Source organism: Aythya marila, assembly GCF_965140915.1.
Source record: "Aythya marila genome assembly, chromosome: 4".
Taxonomy (NCBI): Eukaryota; Metazoa; Chordata; class Aves; order Anseriformes; family Anatidae; genus Aythya; species Aythya marila.
In genome coordinates, this window is record NC_139045.1 from 40,943,317 (window position 1) to 40,962,821 (window position 19,505).

General features: G+C 42.5%; 1 protein-coding gene and 1 long non-coding RNA gene across 15 annotated transcripts in view; one reads left to right on the forward strand and one right to left on the reverse strand.

Annotated features, from left to right (window-relative positions):
* JADE1 (jade family PHD finger 1) overlaps nucleotides 1-19,505 on the reverse strand; it is a 147,437-nt gene that overhangs the window by 1,411 nt on the left and 126,521 nt on the right. For 8 of the 14 annotated variants that reach the window (XM_082760336.1, XM_082760324.1, XM_082760337.1 and 5 more), the window contains 8 exons: nucleotides 18,551-18,633; nucleotides 14,875-15,032; nucleotides 11,093-11,280; nucleotides 8,861-9,072; nucleotides 7,887-8,054; nucleotides 7,152-7,268; nucleotides 3,125-3,655; nucleotides 627-744 (listed from right to left, as the gene is read on the reverse strand). In XM_082760336.1, coding sequence (XP_082616462.1) covers nucleotides 627-744; nucleotides 3,125-3,655; nucleotides 7,152-7,268; nucleotides 7,887-8,054; nucleotides 8,861-9,072; nucleotides 11,093-11,280; nucleotides 14,875-15,032; nucleotides 18,551-18,633 — 1,575 coding nt within the window. Of the gene's footprint in view, nucleotides 1-626; nucleotides 745-3,124; nucleotides 3,656-7,151; nucleotides 7,269-7,886; nucleotides 8,055-8,860; nucleotides 9,073-11,092; nucleotides 11,281-14,874; nucleotides 15,033-18,498; nucleotides 18,634-19,505 lie in introns of all 14 variants that reach the window. The other 6 variants (XM_082760331.1, XM_082760332.1, XM_082760330.1 and 3 more) reach the window with 2 other exon arrangements.
* Nucleotides 14-3,392, forward strand: LOC309878141. The gene is made up of 3 exons (XR_014317491.1): nucleotides 14-399; nucleotides 2,590-2,724; nucleotides 3,263-3,392. It is a non-coding gene; the product is annotated as an uncharacterized lncRNA (long non-coding RNA).

Below are 19,505 nucleotides of genomic sequence, written 5' to 3' on the forward strand. Positions count from 1 at the left end.
AAACACACTGGGTTAGTCAAGCAGTCCATGTCTGGGCAAACGTAACTTTTGATTTGTACTTATTTAACTCCATTCTTCAATATAAGTGGGTGTTTGGCTGCCTACCCAGCATCTTTACACCATGACTGTGTGGCTATTTCCCGGTTTCCTAGTTAATACGGTAATTTTGAAGTTGCTCCTCTAGGAGAAAAGACTACTGTCAGTGAGATTAGGCAGAAGGAAGTACGTTGTTGCAAAGAAACATGTACTAAATACTAATGCCGTGGCACTGATAAAGCACAAACCTACTAGACAGCATATGGCACTTGAATGTAAGTCACGGTCTCTCTGTTGTAGAAGGAGCCATTAAGGACTTGCAGCAGACAGGACCTGAAGCAGCAAGCTGCTCCATGCCCATCGGTAAGAGTGCAAACGTACGGGTTTCTATAGCAGCGTGCCCACCATTAGCGCTAGGCAAATTCTCATTTTTTAATTCCAGTCTGCCAATGCCTGGTGGACTATACGAGATTTTAATGAGAATAAATGAGGTCCTGCTTGTCCTTCAAAATTAGTCATTAGTCTCTAGCCAAATCTTTCAATGCTTGTGCCTGTGGTGGTGTGTGTAAAAGATAAATGCTGAAGCATACCTGAAACTCTTTCTTGTTCCAACTGCTTTGCGTAGATGTTAAATATCTGTTCTTGAACTTTGCAAACAGATCTCTTGATTTTCTCCCTTCGGGTCACCATGTAAGTGAGATTACGCACCTAGAAGGCATCAAGTTGATGAGTTTTAAAGGAATTGTGTTTCTATAATGCTGTAACTCAGTGGTTCAAATAAATTCAGCTTAAGTACGATACACCATTTTAACAAGGTATGTTGAAGAAGGATAAATTTAAATATATATATATATATATATTACAAGACAATCTTAAATACCATTTAATTGACAGCTTAGGCTGTCGGATTTTGGAGGCTCACAGTGCAGAAGTAAATTCTATGAACAGTTATATCGTATGTATATATGTACATGTGTATATATACACACACATACAAATCTAGAGAAATGCTGAAAATGCTTAAATATGCTCAGTACTATATAGCCCAGCACCACTTGTTCCCTGTTGTTTGAGACCCAACAAGAAATACTTAATGTAGTATGAAAATGTGGAGGCCTATTCACTGGTACCATTCTTTATATTGACCCTGCCATTGTATGGTAATTGTTAAAAGTGAGGGCAGGCCAGTCCATCCATGCCATAGCACCAGGGAGGTGGCAGGGACTGAAAACAGCAAAATGTTTATGTTGACAGGGGCTAGTTTTTCAGAAGAGAACTACATCTCTGGTCTTAAAATGTGACTTTCTAATCTAGCAGTAGTGTAAGAATTTACTTTCACAGCTGTCACTCTCAGAGCTTAACAGTAGTGATGGGGATCACTGAGGAGTTTATGGGATTGTTTTCAAGGCTCCTCTCTCAATTTAGCGTAGCCACACACGGTAAAAGGAGTGCTGTTGATCAGAGCCTTATGGGCTGATCTCAAATTCGCTGAGGAGGAGACTCACTTTAATGTGTGTTGAGGGTCTCCTGTATTAGGCTCCCAGTCCTGGCCCAGACAGCACTTCAGATATTCAGTAGCTGTCATTACTTTGTGGATTTGAACTGGAAGGCATTCGTCTAGCCTGTTGCCCTTCCTGGTACAGTTCACAGCCTTTTGTTCTCTTCCTTGTCTGATCCGAGCCGCAGAACAAAGACACATCTTGTCCACAAAATTACCTGTTTTATTAGGTGAACTGGATGACACCATTTAGAAATGTTTCTAGATGGGTGACACTGTCACTAATGTAATTCATAATGAAGTCTAACAGACAACCTGAAGAAGAGCAAAAAAAATAGGCCCCTTTTTTTTTTTTAGCATCTGAGTTCTCTTTGATGTATGTATCAGTGAGAATAATAGAGTAGTAAAATATTAAAAGTGGTGCTAGAACGATGTATCCTGTTTTGACACCATACTTTAGAACAGAAAGGATACATACAGAATCGTTTAAGACCCAGAGAACACTGTGATAAACTCCACTTGTTTAACTGATCAAAGGGAAGAATAAAAAAGATCTTGAACATGCTGAACAGAAAACAAAATACAGAAGGTAGCAGCAGTCTAACACAGGGAGAGAAGGATCACAGGCCGGAAGTTGAAACCAGAGGAAAAAAATATTTAAAAACCTCCAAGAGCAACTCATTAGAAGAACAATTAGCCACTTGGATCCTTTACAAAGGATGCAGCAGATAGATCTATTAGCACCTGCTGCCCAGACTGAAAGACAAGATACAATTCTGGAAGAGGTTCTTGTTCACCACCAACCCTGTTAAGGCAGGACTTTGTGAGTCAGGTTCTATTGGTGGCCTGCATGAGCTGGACACTGGATATACATGAAAAACTAAACAAACTGTAGTACGCTTCCTGGCTCTTACATTCCTTAGTGTCTCTAGTATTTTTGTTGTTGTTGTTGTTTGTTTGTTTGTTTGTTTGTTTAAAAAAAAAAGAGGAATTCAGGTGATTTCAGGATCAGATGTGGTTAGAACACCCTACTGATCCTATTCAACTGTTTTTAGCTTATCAACCAAAATCAAACAAATCTGAACCTAATTAACTGGAACAGCCTACCAAACCTACTACATACAGATAGTCCAATGAAATACCGTCCTACCATGCTGTGCCAACAGGAAACACACTTGCTCCAAATCAAGGTAAGTTTCAGACCCTTCCCTTCTTGTGCACAAGGCAAAAGGAGCAGAGAAAGCCCTAAGGGCATCTGGGGGTTGCAGTACATTCCACAGCCATCGGTGTTAGTAAAAAAAAAAAAAAAGCCTCAGTGCACAATCCAGTTATAAGGGGACAGCATACTGCAAACCAAGAGCCAAGGGCCCTGTGAACTAACCCTCTGGCTGAAAAAGGTAATTGACATAACCAAGTATTGGCTCTGAAATTTAAACAGAAATAGCATTAACCATCTTGTACCAAGCTGACAATACCACCTCGAGTTGCACGGGGTGCCTGCATGCAGTGGCAATAACCGAGCATGTTGTTTAGAAACAGCTAACGAAGCCCAGCACACCTTGCACAAGCACAGGCAGTGCAGTGGCTTACCCGCTCCAGATCCTGCCGGAGGTGTGTGAAGAGCTGCAGCCTTCTGAACAGAACGTCCTGCTCTCGTTTGGCCAGATTGTCCTCTTCATCCTTCTTTGGGGTAATCAAAGGCTTATTGAAGTTGGCTTTTCTTTTCAGCTTCCAGTACTCGTAAAGGAATCCCACCGGCTCCTCGGGCAGCCGCAGCACGTTAGCCACTTCCGAAGACTCAACAAAAGTATAGAACTCGTCCTCCAGCTGCTGGAGCTTTTGCTTGCGGAGGCTGACTCTGTGGGCCTCCTCCTGGTTTTGATCCATGCTGTGGAAAGGGTCAATGTGGGCAGGAAGAGAGCTGTCCTGAATCCCGTTCCCATTCTCTTGGCCGGGGCTCTCGCTGAAGGTCTCATCATCTGCTTTCTTGGTGGAGCTGTGCTTGGGACAGTACGACTTGAATTTCACCTCATCATTCTCTGCCAGTATCGTCTTCATCTCCAAGCCACGGTCAAACGCACAGGTGACATGAAAGGCTGTTCTGCAGTTCTTCACTGAACACTGCACAAATTAGAGGAAAATTCATCAAATACAAATACTAAGAAGCCACAGTGCCTAAAACTATTTAAGCGGCCAGGACTGCTTTGGAAGAGCAACCCCATTACCAGGCTCTGCTTCTAAGCTGCATGTACTTTCTTGCTCTCTTTTAATTAGGTTTACAATTTAGTGCTTTCAGGCCAGGCAACGACCAAGTGGCCCAGTGGGACAGGAGTGGTTAGCCCCTCCCTAGCCCAACCACACTATTCAATAACCAGCAAACCCGCAAGCAGAGCCACTCACTTAAAGCAGCGTTACACAAAGCAAAGTGTTCCTCCTTTGACTGTGCCAGCATGAGACGGGGGAAAAAAAACACCTCAGTGGCTGCAGGCCAGTCTGATACTTTAATTGAAAGTCTTTCCCAGCACCTGGACGCATGCATGCTACCCAAAAGGCCTCAACTGACTAGGTATTTCTTTTCCTGTTATGGAAAGCTTATGATGTCAAATACTATATCACTGTCAATCCCTACTTTGCTTGCTCACAGCCTTCACTTCACCTGGGGGATGGGAAGAATTGAAAGTTCAGGGTTTTTTTCCACTTTTCTTCGTTCCCAGTCAACCAGCTGTTCACTGGAGTGATGGGCACCAGGTCAGATGACTTAGCACTACATTTCAGTTACACTTTCTCTTGCAAAATGCTGCTCTAGCTATTGCCAGCTGTAAACTGAAAGGTTTAGATACACACATACACACACTTAACTTACACCTCTGTCTGCCTCCAGTGAAAAGAATCTGAAGTTTAAATGAATGTTACTGATATTAACTAGGAGGAAACGAAACTATGCTTACCACAACTCATCTAACCTTAAAGAGAAGTGCACCGCACTAAGATGTTTATGCAGTACTTTGTGAAGAAGCAAAGTATCTTTCCCTGGATTTTCCTGCTGAGGTTGACTCAGCAGCCAGCAGGCATATGGAAGGTACACTAAACTGCAGAAGTTTCAAATGAATATTCTTTAATTAAAAATCAACATATAAAAGGAATTAAAAAAAATAAAAAGCATCTTTTGTCCTTTCCTCTCTCTAACCAACAGGGCAAAAGCTGTACCAAACCATACAGAAGAATACTCCAGCTATGGTTTCCAACCTGCCATCATTTAGAGTAGCTTTCAGTGTGGCTCATGTTTTATTGGGAGGAGGGGGGCAAGTGTGCATCATCAGAATGAAAGCTGCTGAACTTGGGAGACTCTGCAGTCTCGTTTTTCCAAGCGTATTCCAGCTGGTCTCTGCCCAGCCTGATACATACTTCCAGCTGCTGGCTTTTCTAATTACTGTGAACATTTCATAACATCTCTGGAGGATCAAGAATTGCTCTCTCTTAGTTCATCCTGTTAATGCTATTCCTTCATAGTGCAGTGACTTTGTAAAATGATGTTCTCTGCCATGTAAGATTTCACAATACAAACCTAAATACTTCTCATTGCTAGCTTTAATGATACTAAGATTTACACAATTCCTGCAAGGAGGTACTACATTTACAAGTTTACATACTGTGGACAGATTTCTCCACTTCAAAACGTACTTTTTTAAATACATTCCTTGAATAGAAATGGACTGATTTCACTGTAACTACTGCTGCATTGCTGTTTTACAACTTTTTCTGGCTACTTCATCAAATGGCTCAAAATAGAGGAAAAAAGGAAATGAATAAAATCTGATCTCTAAGAGGAATAGGATTTTAGCCATCTTTGTGCCTTACCATCACAGTTACTGTAACATTAGGCTCACCACAAAATAGTAAGAGTTCTACTTCAGGCTGCTTACTTGTTAAATAGGCAGCAGTACTGTCCTGTCTGGCTCAGGGAACTTTATGATGATCATTTCCTTAAGTATTTGAAACATTTTGAAGGTGAGCAAGCATTATTGCAAATTCTAACCTACATTTTATTACGTTTTTCTACATGGTTGTAACACTTTGCTGTAAGTGGCTCACCTCTCCCTTTCTCTCATCCACTTCTTCCCAAGTAAGTTAAACTTTTGTCTGATCTCTCAGGAAAGGAAAGCGGATAGATCCTCTTCAAAAAAATGTAGGCTTTAAGAACATGTTTTCTCAATCTCTAGATTCTACAATTGTTTTCAAAATTATCACTTCACATTTCAAAGCTTTTTTTTTTTTTTTTTTTTTTTTTACTGTAAAGGATCTGCAAATGCTTTACAGTTAATAATCCAATGTAATTATGCACATGAAACCACACTGCCCAATCTGAAATGCTCTGGTACAGATCAGTTCAGTGTATTTAACAGTGACAACAATTCACAGGCTACAGTGAGACAGGCTGTGGCCATGTCCAATTGAAACTACAGAGAGAATTTCAGAACTATGCAGTGAGCCAAACTGGCACTGGCCCAAGAATGTGAGTTGTTGGTACAAAACAACTGCCTTTATAGCATTGGCTTTATAGCTTATATATTGCCTATGGACATCATTCTTTTTGGAAACGCAAAGACCAGACTTTCATTTTTCTTTGATTCTGCCCCATATAACTGTTGCAGGCAATCATCACCACTGAGCTCAGGTGAGTATCAGAAGTCAGAAGGATAATGTGGCTCTGCTTCTGTAGCAACATGAGCTGGGAAACTGACACCCAGGAGATTGGTTGGTTTGTTTTTCCACAGAAACAACAAGAGCTCCAGATCTACCCACAACCAATGGAGGAAATGGGGCTCAATCCCTCAACTTGTGGCTTGCCTGAATCTTGGGGCAGACCAGTCCAGCAATGTTTCTTTCTCGGTGCTCAAAAAGCCTGTTATTAACTGATCAGATATTCTCCTCAGTAAATTAAAAAAGCTGAAGCAACATTAAGATGAATAAAATAGATCCAGAAAAAAGGCAAAGGCCTGTAGTTTCACTGCCTTCTTTGTAATAAAAACAGAGCTTGAAATCACTCTAATCCCAACTATACTGACAGCCAAAACAGTCCAATGTTTAGTACCTAAAATCAGAAATTCAAAACCAACTAGCTTCATCATCGAAGTGAAGGTGTTTGCTTCCACTGACTTTAGTAAAATCTTGGCATGCTCAGCACCTTTAAAATTTCAGTTGTTAGAAGCAATTATACAACTCCTACTGAAGTATCTACCTCATCTTAGAAGTCACTGAATAGGGGCTAACATAGGTTTCAGCACAGAAGCTTTCAGCATCCAAGTTTTGATTGTGCATGTGGTACATACATCACAGAAATATATTTTCTCCTTCTACTCAACAGCATTTAAGTTTTATTTCAGGTGTACTAATAAACGTATCTATGTATCTACAGATTATAACGTTTTATGGGATGACCTATTTTTATTGAAATTTTACTAGAAGGAATGAGCACACTAACTTTCAAAAGCACTTTGTATGCAATTAAGTCCATAGTAGCAAACATTAAATCCAAGAAACTTTACTGAGAATACATGTGCCTATCTACAAAATCCCAACAAAACAAAACAGAGAGATACTCATACTATTAACTTACCTGTATAGAAGCCCCAACTTTTTCATTACAAAGGCTGCACACCAATGCCCATCTACTGCTGGGAATGTGAGACACTTTTGTAATGGGCTCCATTTTCTCTGGACTTCCAATGCTCACCTAAGAGAAAAAATATTAAAAACCAGAGCAATTATTACACCTTTAAATGAAACGGGAAATAATCTTATCAAAGAAATCCAATTCCCTGCATGCATATGCAAAATTTGCGTATTCCAAGTTCCTCAGTTTGTAAGGAACTAAAAGAATCACAATTTGTTTTTAAAAAGCAGTTCCTCATTGAATGATCAAACTAGTTTCTAGATGACCCCCCATCAGTTTAAAGTTATTGCAAAAAATAACCATTTTGATTATAAAGGCCATAGGAATTCTCATTGTCACATCCAAACTTCCCCCTTCTTCACCTTTAATGTTTGGTGTACAAAATGAAACAGTACTTTGTGTGCTCATTAAATGAGCTTTGCCATCAGTCATCCCTTCCGAGGCCTAATTTTGATTGACAAAGCTTAATGTAATTACTTTCTTTACAGATGATGCATTATCCTGCCAGACCTTACATTGAACATCTTTTATACTGACTTCCTAGGAAGCACCACATATACACATGCAAGTCGCTGTAGCAACACACGCTAGGCTGAGCAGTGTTCTTATCAGATTCCCTCTCTCCCAGAACCACAGCAGCACTCAACAGAGGGACACTCCTGGCAGATCCGTGCCTACCTCTGGAATCCACAGAGCACAGCTGACGTGAACCCACTTGGTGCCGCTCCGGGTCGGCTTCATGGCGCCACCCTTCTTGGGACACAGCAAGCACTTGGGCTGAACACCGAGCGCGCAGGTCCTGCAGAGCCAACTGCCCTCCGGCACCTTCAGGATCCCATAACATGCCTGTACTCCCGTTCACAGGAAAGAGAAAGCGGACAGAGGAGATGACATGCATTTCTGTTACTTCTTAGCTGTGATCACAGGTAGCCTTTCAGAACTCTCAAAACATCGTTAATGGAATTTATAACACTATAGAAACATTAGCTTGCGGAGCAAGCTAAATTGTAAGGTAAATTACCTTACAGCTTTCATAGATGTTATTTCACTTGTACAAATACATTTAAGTAACGCGTGCAAGACAATGCTGCTCTTGCTTATCAGACAACACAGCTTTCTGAACAGTGAATGACAAAGCAAACTTAAGTTGGGAAGGAACAACAAGCTCACAGGAAGGCATCTTCCATAGCAGGAAGCAGCCAAGAAAACAGATACACCAAAACTGGATCTGTAATTCCACGCTAAAAAGGCTTTTTAATTGCTACACAATAGCGCTTCATTAGCTCAGCTCGGGTCAGTAGGTGCATAGAAAGAGTAAGAAGAAAGCAAGAGAAGTGACCAGGTGAGAATGTACAACAAGGTACACGTTTTGGGGAGGCTACTCCTTACCTTCTAACTTCCTTGTTGTTTGTGTGTATTGTAACAACACCATTTCTTAATCCTCTTAGTATGACATTTCTACAGTCACATGTAATAACTGTCTTTCTCAATTTTATCATTTCTGAATTCATCCCACTGCTCAATAGAGAACTTTGCACCAACTTAATAGATCAGTGTCTGTCAATGGAAAAATCCAACCTATCATCTTTAGCAGTTTAGAAAAGTTTCTGTTGCTACCCCTGCACTCCCCTGCTGTGCCCTGGCCGCCATACCTGATGCACACAAATATTGCATTTGTCACAAAACACCATTTCGTTGCCATCTTCTCCATCTGGAGACTGACAGACATCACAGACAACATCTTCATCATATTCAATCCCAAGTCCTTCTTCTGTCTCGATAGCATGGTTCATGTTGTCATAGCACCGTTGTTCGAACTCCTCTATGACCCTTTCCATTGTGTACTCGTCCAGCTCAGGCATCCCTGGGAAACAGGATTTGTTATTTATTGAAAGGGAACAACCACCACCACTACACACAACTCCAGATATTTATTTATTTATTTTTTTTAACAACACCAGAGTATATACAGCCCAACTCCCCCCACCACAAACACACATATTTCACCCCTAGACAATCGTGCCTGTTCCAGCACGAACTAGGGAAACTGCAAAAAATGACAAGAAGTTGTATAACTATATTAAATTAATAGAAGCACAGTATTCAAACCTATCTTTCAAAATCCTCAAAGAAACTCATAAACTGATTTTGGCTTCCTGGTCTTGTTCTCATTTTTCCTTCTTGGATGACAACATCTATGGCTTTTGCTTTTGCTGCAATTTTGCAACCCAGATATTCTATCTCTAGTAAAAGATTTGACAGAGTTTTGAACAGAAAGTGAAGGAAAAACAAAATCAATGACAAAATCTGGTATGATATTTGTACCAAATTAGCAGTTTCTAACAACAGCTTTTTTCTTTTTTTTTTTTTTTCCTCCTATTATTTCTTAAGTTCCATCCCAGCAGGGTGCAACCCCAAATGAGGTCCCCATCAGATCTTGCTACACCAATAGATTTGTTTGAAAAAGTGAAAACCAGAGGTGTAATAAATGCAGCATCAAATCGGGGAACCGGTCTCTGCAGTGTCCATCAGAAAACTATTAGTGACTACAGCTCCATTATGTTATGCAATATAATTAACAAATCTGAATTATGAAGTGATAATTATAATCCCAAGAAAGTATCTGCCAGAAAAGCAGAAGGAAAAATAAAGTGCACAGTGCTTCCCCCATCTTCCATCTCTCACTTGCCATGAGCATGAGTTGGATGCAATGCTTCCACGTTGGTACTACACCAACCCTTACCACAACATTACGACACAAACCCTTGTGAAACCAAGAAAGCCATGCTACTACACCAGTCATTTTCCCCTTGTAAAGTCAGTTTAACGCAAGAATTTCCATATTCTTAGATTACTACACTGAAGCATAGGCTTAGGATGACACCCTACTTTTGCCTAACTCCTAATACCTAATATTCACTGTGACATACAGAAGATGGCAACCTCATGATATGCATTTGAACAAGAAAACTCTTCCTTTGGCTCTCTCTGTGAGTAACTGAGCCACAAATTCCACAAAATGCTGAAGAAAAAACCTCCCTAAATCCCAGATCAGAGGAGAAACACTCTACAAAAGTGTTTCCACCTTCAGGGAACAGGACCTTACCACAGAGATCGATGCATTCCTTACTACCCAAACAGAGCAGCTGAGGTAGCAGGAGGAAACACCCAAAACCCTGCTAATGAACAGAGCAAACGTTGCCCTGCAGCCCCAAAATGCTATGCTGGCAAAGCACACTATGGCAAGAGTTACAACAGCTTGCAAGTAAATTCTAACCTCGTGACTGCTATCGCTTTATAAAAATCCTTTAGAGAGATGTCACCCACTGTCTGTTGATAAGGATTTAAAAAATGGGAGTGAAGGAGCTGTGGCTTCATTTCAAATGTTGCGTTCTGGCTTTTAAAGAAAGATTATACATTTTCAACACCTGAAGCACTGCAGCAGATATCAAAGAAAACATTGGGAATTCATAGCTGCAGGGACACTGTAAGGCAAGCCCTCCAACTGCAGATCAGGAAGCATTTCACTTTTTAATGGAGAAAAATACACAGAACTACATGAATAGTCTGATGAGCTCTTAAGGGCCTTGATGGCAAAATTGGAATTTTGTGAGAACTCCCTTATAAAGCAGAAAGTAGCAGAGAACACGACCACGTTGCCATATTCTGACCTGGTCTAAGCAAACACAACTGAGCAGTTACAAAAGCATACACATTAGGGCTTAATCACATCAGATCTGGCCTCCCACAGAAACCCCAAGGTGATTAGTCTCTTCAGATCTCTATCACCTCTTCCCACTGCTGACCCCTTGCAAAAATTCTTCTTAAGCTTACCAGCTTTAAAAAAAAAAAAAAATACAAACAACAAAATGCTCATTGCTCACCCATTTCTTTGAATTCTTCGTTGGCAAGTTGCAGCCATGCTACATCCACATCATTGAGATCATAGCGACACACGCTGTCTGCTAAGGTCCGAATGTCGACATAGCCCAGCTCTGGAGGCTCGGAGCCTGACGAAGCAATGTACTTCCTGGGGCGTGTAAACGTGACAGCTTTTGTCTCAGACACAATCCTAAAACAGACAAATGCACACTAGATATGCTGGGCTGCTGAAAAACTTGTTTCTAGAGAACTCAAAATGCCTCATGCTAAGTGGCTAACAGGCACAAGCAATCTTCAAAGCATATCTTGCACAACTGAGATGGGAACAAAAACCAGTACATTGCATTTTCATACAGGATTTGCAATATTATGATAAATTAATTGGAATTATCTAGAAACCCTTTTCATTTCCAGAATTATAAATAAAATGAAAAAAATGGAGGACAGAACTCTGGCTACTCTTACCTGAATGTCATACTCGTTTAAAACTAGAGTTAGACAGTCTGTCTTTAGGTAGTGATGGCTGCCATATACACAGGTGTTAAACTGTTTTATGACTTCTTTTAAATCCATCTGCTTAACTACCATAGCAAGGTCAAGAAAATTCAAGAATTAAAGTTTTGTTTCTTACAGTGCATTGCTTTTGAATGTTTGGGAGGGTTTTTTGCTACAGCATCACCATCTTTGTGAAATTCAGAAGCCCTTTCCCACAGAGAATCAGAAATTTGCAATTGCTTGGCCTTCACTTACCCAAACAGATCCAACCTCTGGCATCCTAGGTCTGCATTTCCTCTTTCACAATGCCTAATCCCGTACTGCGCCAAACCTTTGCGCAAATATTAATCAGTAGCCACTGAAACTACCTCTCCCCCCTCTCAGGGTCTGAAGGCTCCAGGCGGCCAACCAGAACAACACAAAAGCGCATCTGAGCTGCAGGCCAGGATTTTGTTCAAGCACAGGTATTGGTTCAGGAGACAGTGAACTACCTACAGCACATAACCTGGTCTAGGTCAGATTCTTGCATTACTGCAACTTTGCGGCACCAGGAACCGTGGGCAGAAATGTCCCAGTAGGCGAAGGACAGCAGTCATTCTCCCAGTGAGCTGAAGATTCACCTCCAAAGAGCCAGACAGCTCTGTCAGTTCAGCTGCTGTGCAGGACTCTCAGCAGAGGATGCTGCACTTTCTCTTAGGTAGCTGCACAGGCTAAAATTCAGTGCGAGTGCAACCCAGTTCCTGGTGTAACACTGATACCTCCAGGAGCAACAGGGCCACGCTGCCAAATGACTCCTTCCTGCAGCGCCAGTCCCAGCACTAGCACTGGTGATTTTTTTGTGCTCCAATCCCACGCGGGCAGAGATGGCACCACCCCACGCAGACAGGGCTTTCTCTTGGGAACAGCCAAAGCTCCATGAGAAGGAGGACATCCTCTGCCCTGTTTTGCTCCCAACTGTGCCCCCCCCCCCCCCGAAAAAAAAAAAAAAAAAAAGAAAGATCTCCTGACCTGTCATTACTGCATCTGCACAACCAGATCTCTGTAAACCAGTCTCCTGCACAGCCCTAAACCTTCCCCTCACCTAGGTTATTTCAGACAAAATCTGAACCTGAGACATAATGGACAAGGGCCAAATGCTGAATTTTCAGCTTCTGTGGTGCAGAAGGGAACTGTGTAAGAATGAGAAGGTGAACGATTTTGGCAGGCTAACTGCACTGCCTGAATTGATCCTGGTCATACTGCACAGTATTAAAATATTACAGACTACTACATCTCACAGACGTTTTATTTTAAACAGGGGGCACTGCTTGCTGAATCTTCTGTACCATCAATTCCTTCCCAAGTACTTCTCTGTGTGGAAATTACAACCTCTGGGCTGCATGCTGCACACACTGTCTATACACCACTGTAGTGGCACAGAAGAAATAAACACAGGTAGTTTGGCTTTACAAACAACACCTTACTCTCGTTATTTTTGAGACAGAAGTAAATAAAAAATATATAAAAAAAGAGCTGCAATGCTCCGAAAAGGAGGTTCAACTAGGCAAATCACCTGTCTGAGGCTACACTCACACTGAAGCACCACATGGACTCACTCCTTTCCCCACCCTGCTGGGCTGTGTTTTCCTTTTATGCTACACCAGCTGCTACTGCTGCTGACCCAACTCAGGGTAACCTCATCCTCCCCTCCCAACGTTAAGCATGGAACTGTTTGAGCACTCCAGCATAACTCTGGCATCTTGCGAGGGGACAAACAGGGTAAGAATCAGGCATCAGGAGGCCACTGAGCAGCAGGTACTCAGCAGTAAAAACCTCACAAGACAGCTCAGCGCCTAAAAAAAAATAGCAGTGCCTCCTGTGCTGACATCCACACCTTTGGGTGCCCTCCTTCCCCATCCCCTTTAATTTCTTGATTTTGGAGCACATTCACAAGCGTGACTCTCTCCTAAAGAGCACGTGGAGCTGACAGGGCCACCCAGCTACCTCCCCAGACTTAAGGCAGACACAGGTCGGGGAATACCTGGGAGGGTCTCCCCCTGCTCCCAGGTCTCCTGGCCCTCCTGCAGACTTCAAAGAGCACAGCAAGGAGGAGACAACGTGAATGCACCTGTGCAGAGGGGGGGGGGGGCATTTATACAGGCTGTGGGTGAGGGCAGCGTGGAGCAGGGTACAAGCTCCATGGTCAAACAGCACGCTCCTGTGCCCTGCAGTGCCCAGCAGACAGGGAAACACCGAGCTGCCTCCCTGAGGAGAGCACCAGCTCTGATCCCTCTGAAGGCGAAGGAGTAAAGGGTTTACCTGCCATGCAGGTCAGTTCTGCACTGTACAGGCCTGGTGGGGCTGTGCAGCTGTCTACAGGTTTCTGCACAGAACACAGGAAGCACAAACAAACCCTCCTGCAAACCCCCTGCAACATTAAAGCTGCCAGACGGAAGCTAACGGAAGCACTGTCACATAAGCCAGATTTTTTTGCTGTGTATCAGCGCTTGGGCTGTTGTGGCCCCTTCAGCACTGCTGTGTCACGTGGCAATGCTGTACGCACCAGCCTGCACTCACTCAAAGAGATCTAGCATGTTTAAGTGGCAATCATCCTTCTCACTTTCTCCAACTCCTGTCCCAACTAAGCATGAAACAGATAGATGGGCTGCAGTGCGCTCCTGCCCTTACAGCTGGATTGTTTAATTTGAAACAGAAAACAACATCTAAGTGTAACAAACAAGGGAAGGAAAATAATGGTTTCTTGGATAAGAGCTGGAAAATCTCACATTAATGTGTTCAGTTACACACACATCAGGATGGTTCTTAAAACAGCTAAAACGTTGTACAAACAGTTTTCTGAGTTAGTAAATCAAATGAAAAAAAATCATAAAACCAAAATAAATGCTGTATTTTCTCTAGCTCTTAAATCTGGCTTGTCGAATTGTTCTCTGAAAAGAACCTATGGCTTGGAACTGCGCACAAAGACGAGGTCTCTCCCAGCAATACTGAGTGAGGTCAAGTCTGGGCTTAAAAATGCAATGGAAGGGATTTTTAAAGCTCTGTCATTAAACTCCATCCTAACATAACGCCAGAAATGACTCTCTGATACTCACTCGTATGTCAACACACAGGCAGAACAGGCCTGACTCTTGACCCCTCTGACCATTCAAAAAGCTGAGGCATGTTGCTCTCTCTGAGAACCAGGACCTTTCTAGCTAGACACTGCAGAATAAAGCTCAAGAAGCCAAGGCAACGTAGACAAAAGCTGCTAGCATAAATGTATATTTGTTTACATTCCTCCAAACTATACCTGGCTACTGGTTCTGGGATGGTCCCTGGGCTAACTGGCACCTGCACTCCCTTTTCCCACTCCTGCCTCCAGGGGTCTGCCAGCACATAGTATTCATCAGGGTTCAGCTGGAAGGAGTCATGTAACTTCATGGCAGTGATCAGGTCCGTTCTGAACACCTGCAAAGAGAGCGACCAAGAGAGAAAAATAGAGACACTGACATTTGATATTTACACTCTATGATTCACAGCTCCAGGGTAACCATGGAGCACAGAGCATAACAAGGTCACTGTATCAACAGTGAACTAACCCAGCCCACTGCAGGACAGAAGTTTAGCTTCATCGCAGAGAAAGGGGTGGCAGAAGGTGCAAACGCTGATACGATGACTTCCAGCTAGCTCCTCTATGAGCCCTGATGCTCCCCCCACGCCGGAGAGACGGTGCTAAATGATGCTACCCCATTTTACCTTCCTCTTGGCTGTAATAAAAGCTGCAGGAGCTTTGAGTCTTCTTAGAACAACAGCATGAGGAAGACTCAATTTTGCTCCAACATTATTATCTTTTAATTATTGGAGCTCTGACTAATCCAAAGGCATTCTACAAATTCCCTGTGGTAGAAATCAAGGCGTGACTCCACCACGACCAGACGCAAGAGGAAATTCTACCAAGATGACTCTTTGTGCAAGTATTTTAAAAAAATAACCCAGAAGACAAATAAAATAAGCCCCAAACTTGAATTCTGGTGGCAGCTTGATGTTCGGCACATGTGCTTGTTATTCTATCAGCTACCAACACTGCTGCACCATACCTTAATTTTACTCTGCCTTCGCAAAAGCATCCACCTCTAAAACCAGCATGATCTTGGCAACTTCTGGGTTAGCAGTCACCGACAAGCAGCGATGCTGTCTTCCACAAGCCACCGAACGAAATAAAAGGGATCCACTCTCATAGCGGGCATGCTGTGCTACTGTTGTGGCAGCTTCGGCCTGGTTTGCCGCTGCCTGTCAGCACTTCAGAAAGCAAAGGGTGGTATCACAGGCAGCAGAAGTGCACGCCTGCACTTGTCTGCACATCTTCCAGCTCTCCCCACCCTGCTCTCCCTGCAAGGCAGGGCTGCTGTGAACTGCAGCAACTGCACCTTACCTCTGCAACTCTGCACATTTTAACTATTTGATGCCCCTTTCAAAGGAAGGGATTAAAAAGCAACCAAGTGACTAAAAATGAGCACCACTAGCACAAGAAGAAGGCAGGCAAAACTTGCAAGAAAAGCTTCCCTGCAGACTGCTCAGTTCAGGTTAAGCAAATTCGCCATCTATCCAGCCCCTTACTGCACTTACAAAAGAAAAGGCAGGCTACCAGGAAAGTGCTCCTAGGCTCTTATGCGGCTGCTAACGGGGCAAAGTGCCACAACCTCCTGTCCCCCAGCCAGTCCCAAGCCACTGGCCACATTGGCTCTTTTCCGTTAGTTCCAGCCAACAGCTGCGTATGGCTGGGGAAGAAGCTCAGCCACACGTGCTAATTAGGGAGGCCTCCCAAGGGCAGCAATTTCTATCATACGCTATTCACGCACCCAAAATTTCAATAGATCATGTAAGATTTTTAGGATAACAACGTACCTGATAGTTAATAATACTTCTGAGACTGTTTAAGTGTGATTTGCCTTACAGCACAATGTATCTTGACACCTTTCCTCCTTCCTAACACTCATACTCCCCACTTCTGTCTCAGAATGTTTCTGTTTCCACTCTGGTTTTGTCATATAAAATAGGATAAAATTATGACATTTTTCTCAGCACTTGTCTTGACATGATCAAAAAAATGCTATCCTTAAAAAATAAAGAACAATATTACCATATGAAGGAAGAGGTGAGGGCAGGTAATGAAATATAATGAAGTGTTTTAAGCGAACCAATTACAAGTCCTATGAGGCTGCAGTCAAGAAATGAAAAATAATCTACAAAGTAAATTGTCTCACAAAACTAACAAGCACAGCTGGCCAGAGGATCCTGCACTTCTAAGTGATTTGAATTAAAGCAATCAAACGTCAAATGAAAACAAGACTAAGAATATAAAATGGGATGCAAAACTTGCTCAATCTGAGAGGCAAAGTAACTCGGGCACTCAGATAAACTTGTCTCTCATAGGAGATCTCTCATAGGAGAGCTAACGTGGTACTTGACAGCCAAGAAACTCCTTCCCAGGGCAGTGGCCCCGTAACACCATTCTTTCTGCTCTAATTTCTGATGCAATCAGACTGCCTGGAGCAAAGCAGAGCTTACAGAAGTGCTGGCTCTCAGAAGCGCAGAGCACTTCAAAGCTAAGGGGTGAAATCCTGGCCAGACTAAAGTCAATGGGAATTTTGCCACCAACTTCAGTGAGACCAGGATTTCACCCAGGGAGTTTAGCAAGTGACACTTTTCCACCAGCACGCTTAGCGTAGCGTCAGAGGAGTGTGCTGTGGCAAGCAGCAGAGGCAATGCAAATAGAGGGAGGGAGAGGGCTAAATGCCTGTGAAACTGAGCTAACATATATGAAAAAGTATATGAAGAAAGTATACAAAAACCCATCCAGGCTGAAAAAGCAAGAACAGCACAAAACTGGAAAGACATTGACAACAAATGCAAGGAAGGGGAGAGGAGAAAACTGAAGTACATTAAAAAAAAAAAAACAACAGCAAGATCTGTAGTTTCTTTCTTGATAGTCTTTCACGAAGTAGTTCTCAAAACTGCATCTAAGTTTATTTATAGGGGATGTAAAAAAGATAGCTAAGGAAAGCAAGCCTACTTTCAACAAGAATAAATTCACTAGAGCTCTGCACACTCACCTAAAAAAAAATAAAAAGCTTTTAACAGCCAACAACCAAAAAAAGAAAAAGATTGAAAGCCAACAGTACTAGGTGTAGTTCTAACACACTGAGCAATGAATGGGAGTCTTCCTGTGAAAACTCTTCTCTGTGACTTCAATACACTGTCATCAGGGAGATTAACAAAGCACAGTTTTTCTCAGCATCCACCACTCACTAATGCATCAGAAGTACATTTATCAGGCAAGTAAGCTGACTCAAGAAATTCTACCTCCTGAATCTAATGCTTTCTTTGCAGCCTTTTCAGAGTTGGCAGTATAATACCTGCCTGAAGGTATGGAGATTCAGCATGAATACTTCCAAAGAATTGGATCTCATTTATGTGTTATACTAATAGTTGATCCATCCTAGAAAGTTCAAAGCCATTTACATCTCCCTTGGTATGATTTCCTCAAAGCACTACGGAAGACAGAACTGTCAGAAAGCCGATTCCTCATTTGACAGGCACATTAACAAAGATCACAGACCAAGACCCAATATCTAGTATGAAATAAATGCACCTAAGATAAATTTTCACTGTTCGCAAGACAAGCTACAAATAAATTCTGATTCCCAAAATATTACAAGAAAGACTGCACAGCTATGTTGGATGGATGTCAGACTATGCCAAAATTCACTGACAGAAACTGGTGCTGGCAGTGGCTGTGTCAACAGCTGAACTCTGTGATCTCCTGGCCAAAAATAAAAAGGCAGAGGAGGGGACACTAGGTGCCAGCTAAAACAGAGCGAAAAGGAAAGAAAATGCACTTCAGGAGAAATGGATCCATTACCAGAACACGTACATGTTTGGCATTTGATAGATGCAACAGAATGCAAATCAAATTCCAGAAATACCTCAGAAGGTTTTCGATCTTCATGCCTAGAACACGAAGTCCTCCGACGTCGAGATCTGGAATGCTGGGACCAGGTGGACAGACCTAGAATACAGAAACGATCAGTTGTGGACACTGCTGCCAGATCCCTACAAAAGCCTTGCCTCCCTCAGCACACCCAAGTAGGCCTACTGACTTAAGTAAGATTGCATGAGTAGGGTAAGCCAGAGAAGGCCTTGTCTGACAAACCTGGAAAAGACTTTCAAAATGAACTAGAAAATAGAGGCTGCTCAGTCTTCAGCTACTGTGATCATTTTTCTGTTTCGTTTCTAATTCTCTGCTGAGGTACAGACTGGCTGTGCTGCACCAACTGCCTTCCACTGAGCATTTGAACAAAACTATCTCCTAACATCCTTCCCCCTGAGCACCAATAATCCACTTTCTGCAGATTAATAGCTGACCAGGTTGTCTGTTGATAGCCTAAAATGTAAAATTTGAACCTCATGTACTGACGTCCTAAATACCTGCACTGGTTACACAGTTCTAACTAGAGCAAGCTTTTTCAAAATCGAGCAACCTGCCATACCAAATCAGTACAGCCACCAAAATAAGCTGCCATCTCTCTTCCTAAGGAAACCTCAGTGTGGTTGTATGATTTTTGTCTGCACAATTACTCATTACGTTCCGAACAAATTATACCTTTTTGCCTTGAAACTTTGTGACAGAGCCTCTGTCAGCTTTCACAAATATTTTAACAGGAGAAAAGGAAAAAGAGAAAGGAGGAAACTACACTCCACAGATGAGGCAGCGCTTTGACACCAAGCACACGATGCCTGTGCAAATCAACTCATTCTAATTCAATAGGATTTACAGGTATGGCAGGTATTTTCCACTGTCAGCCACACAGCAGTAACAAAAACAAACAAACAAACAAAACTGCCAATAAATCCTTCTCTGGTGGAGAGATGAAAGATGTA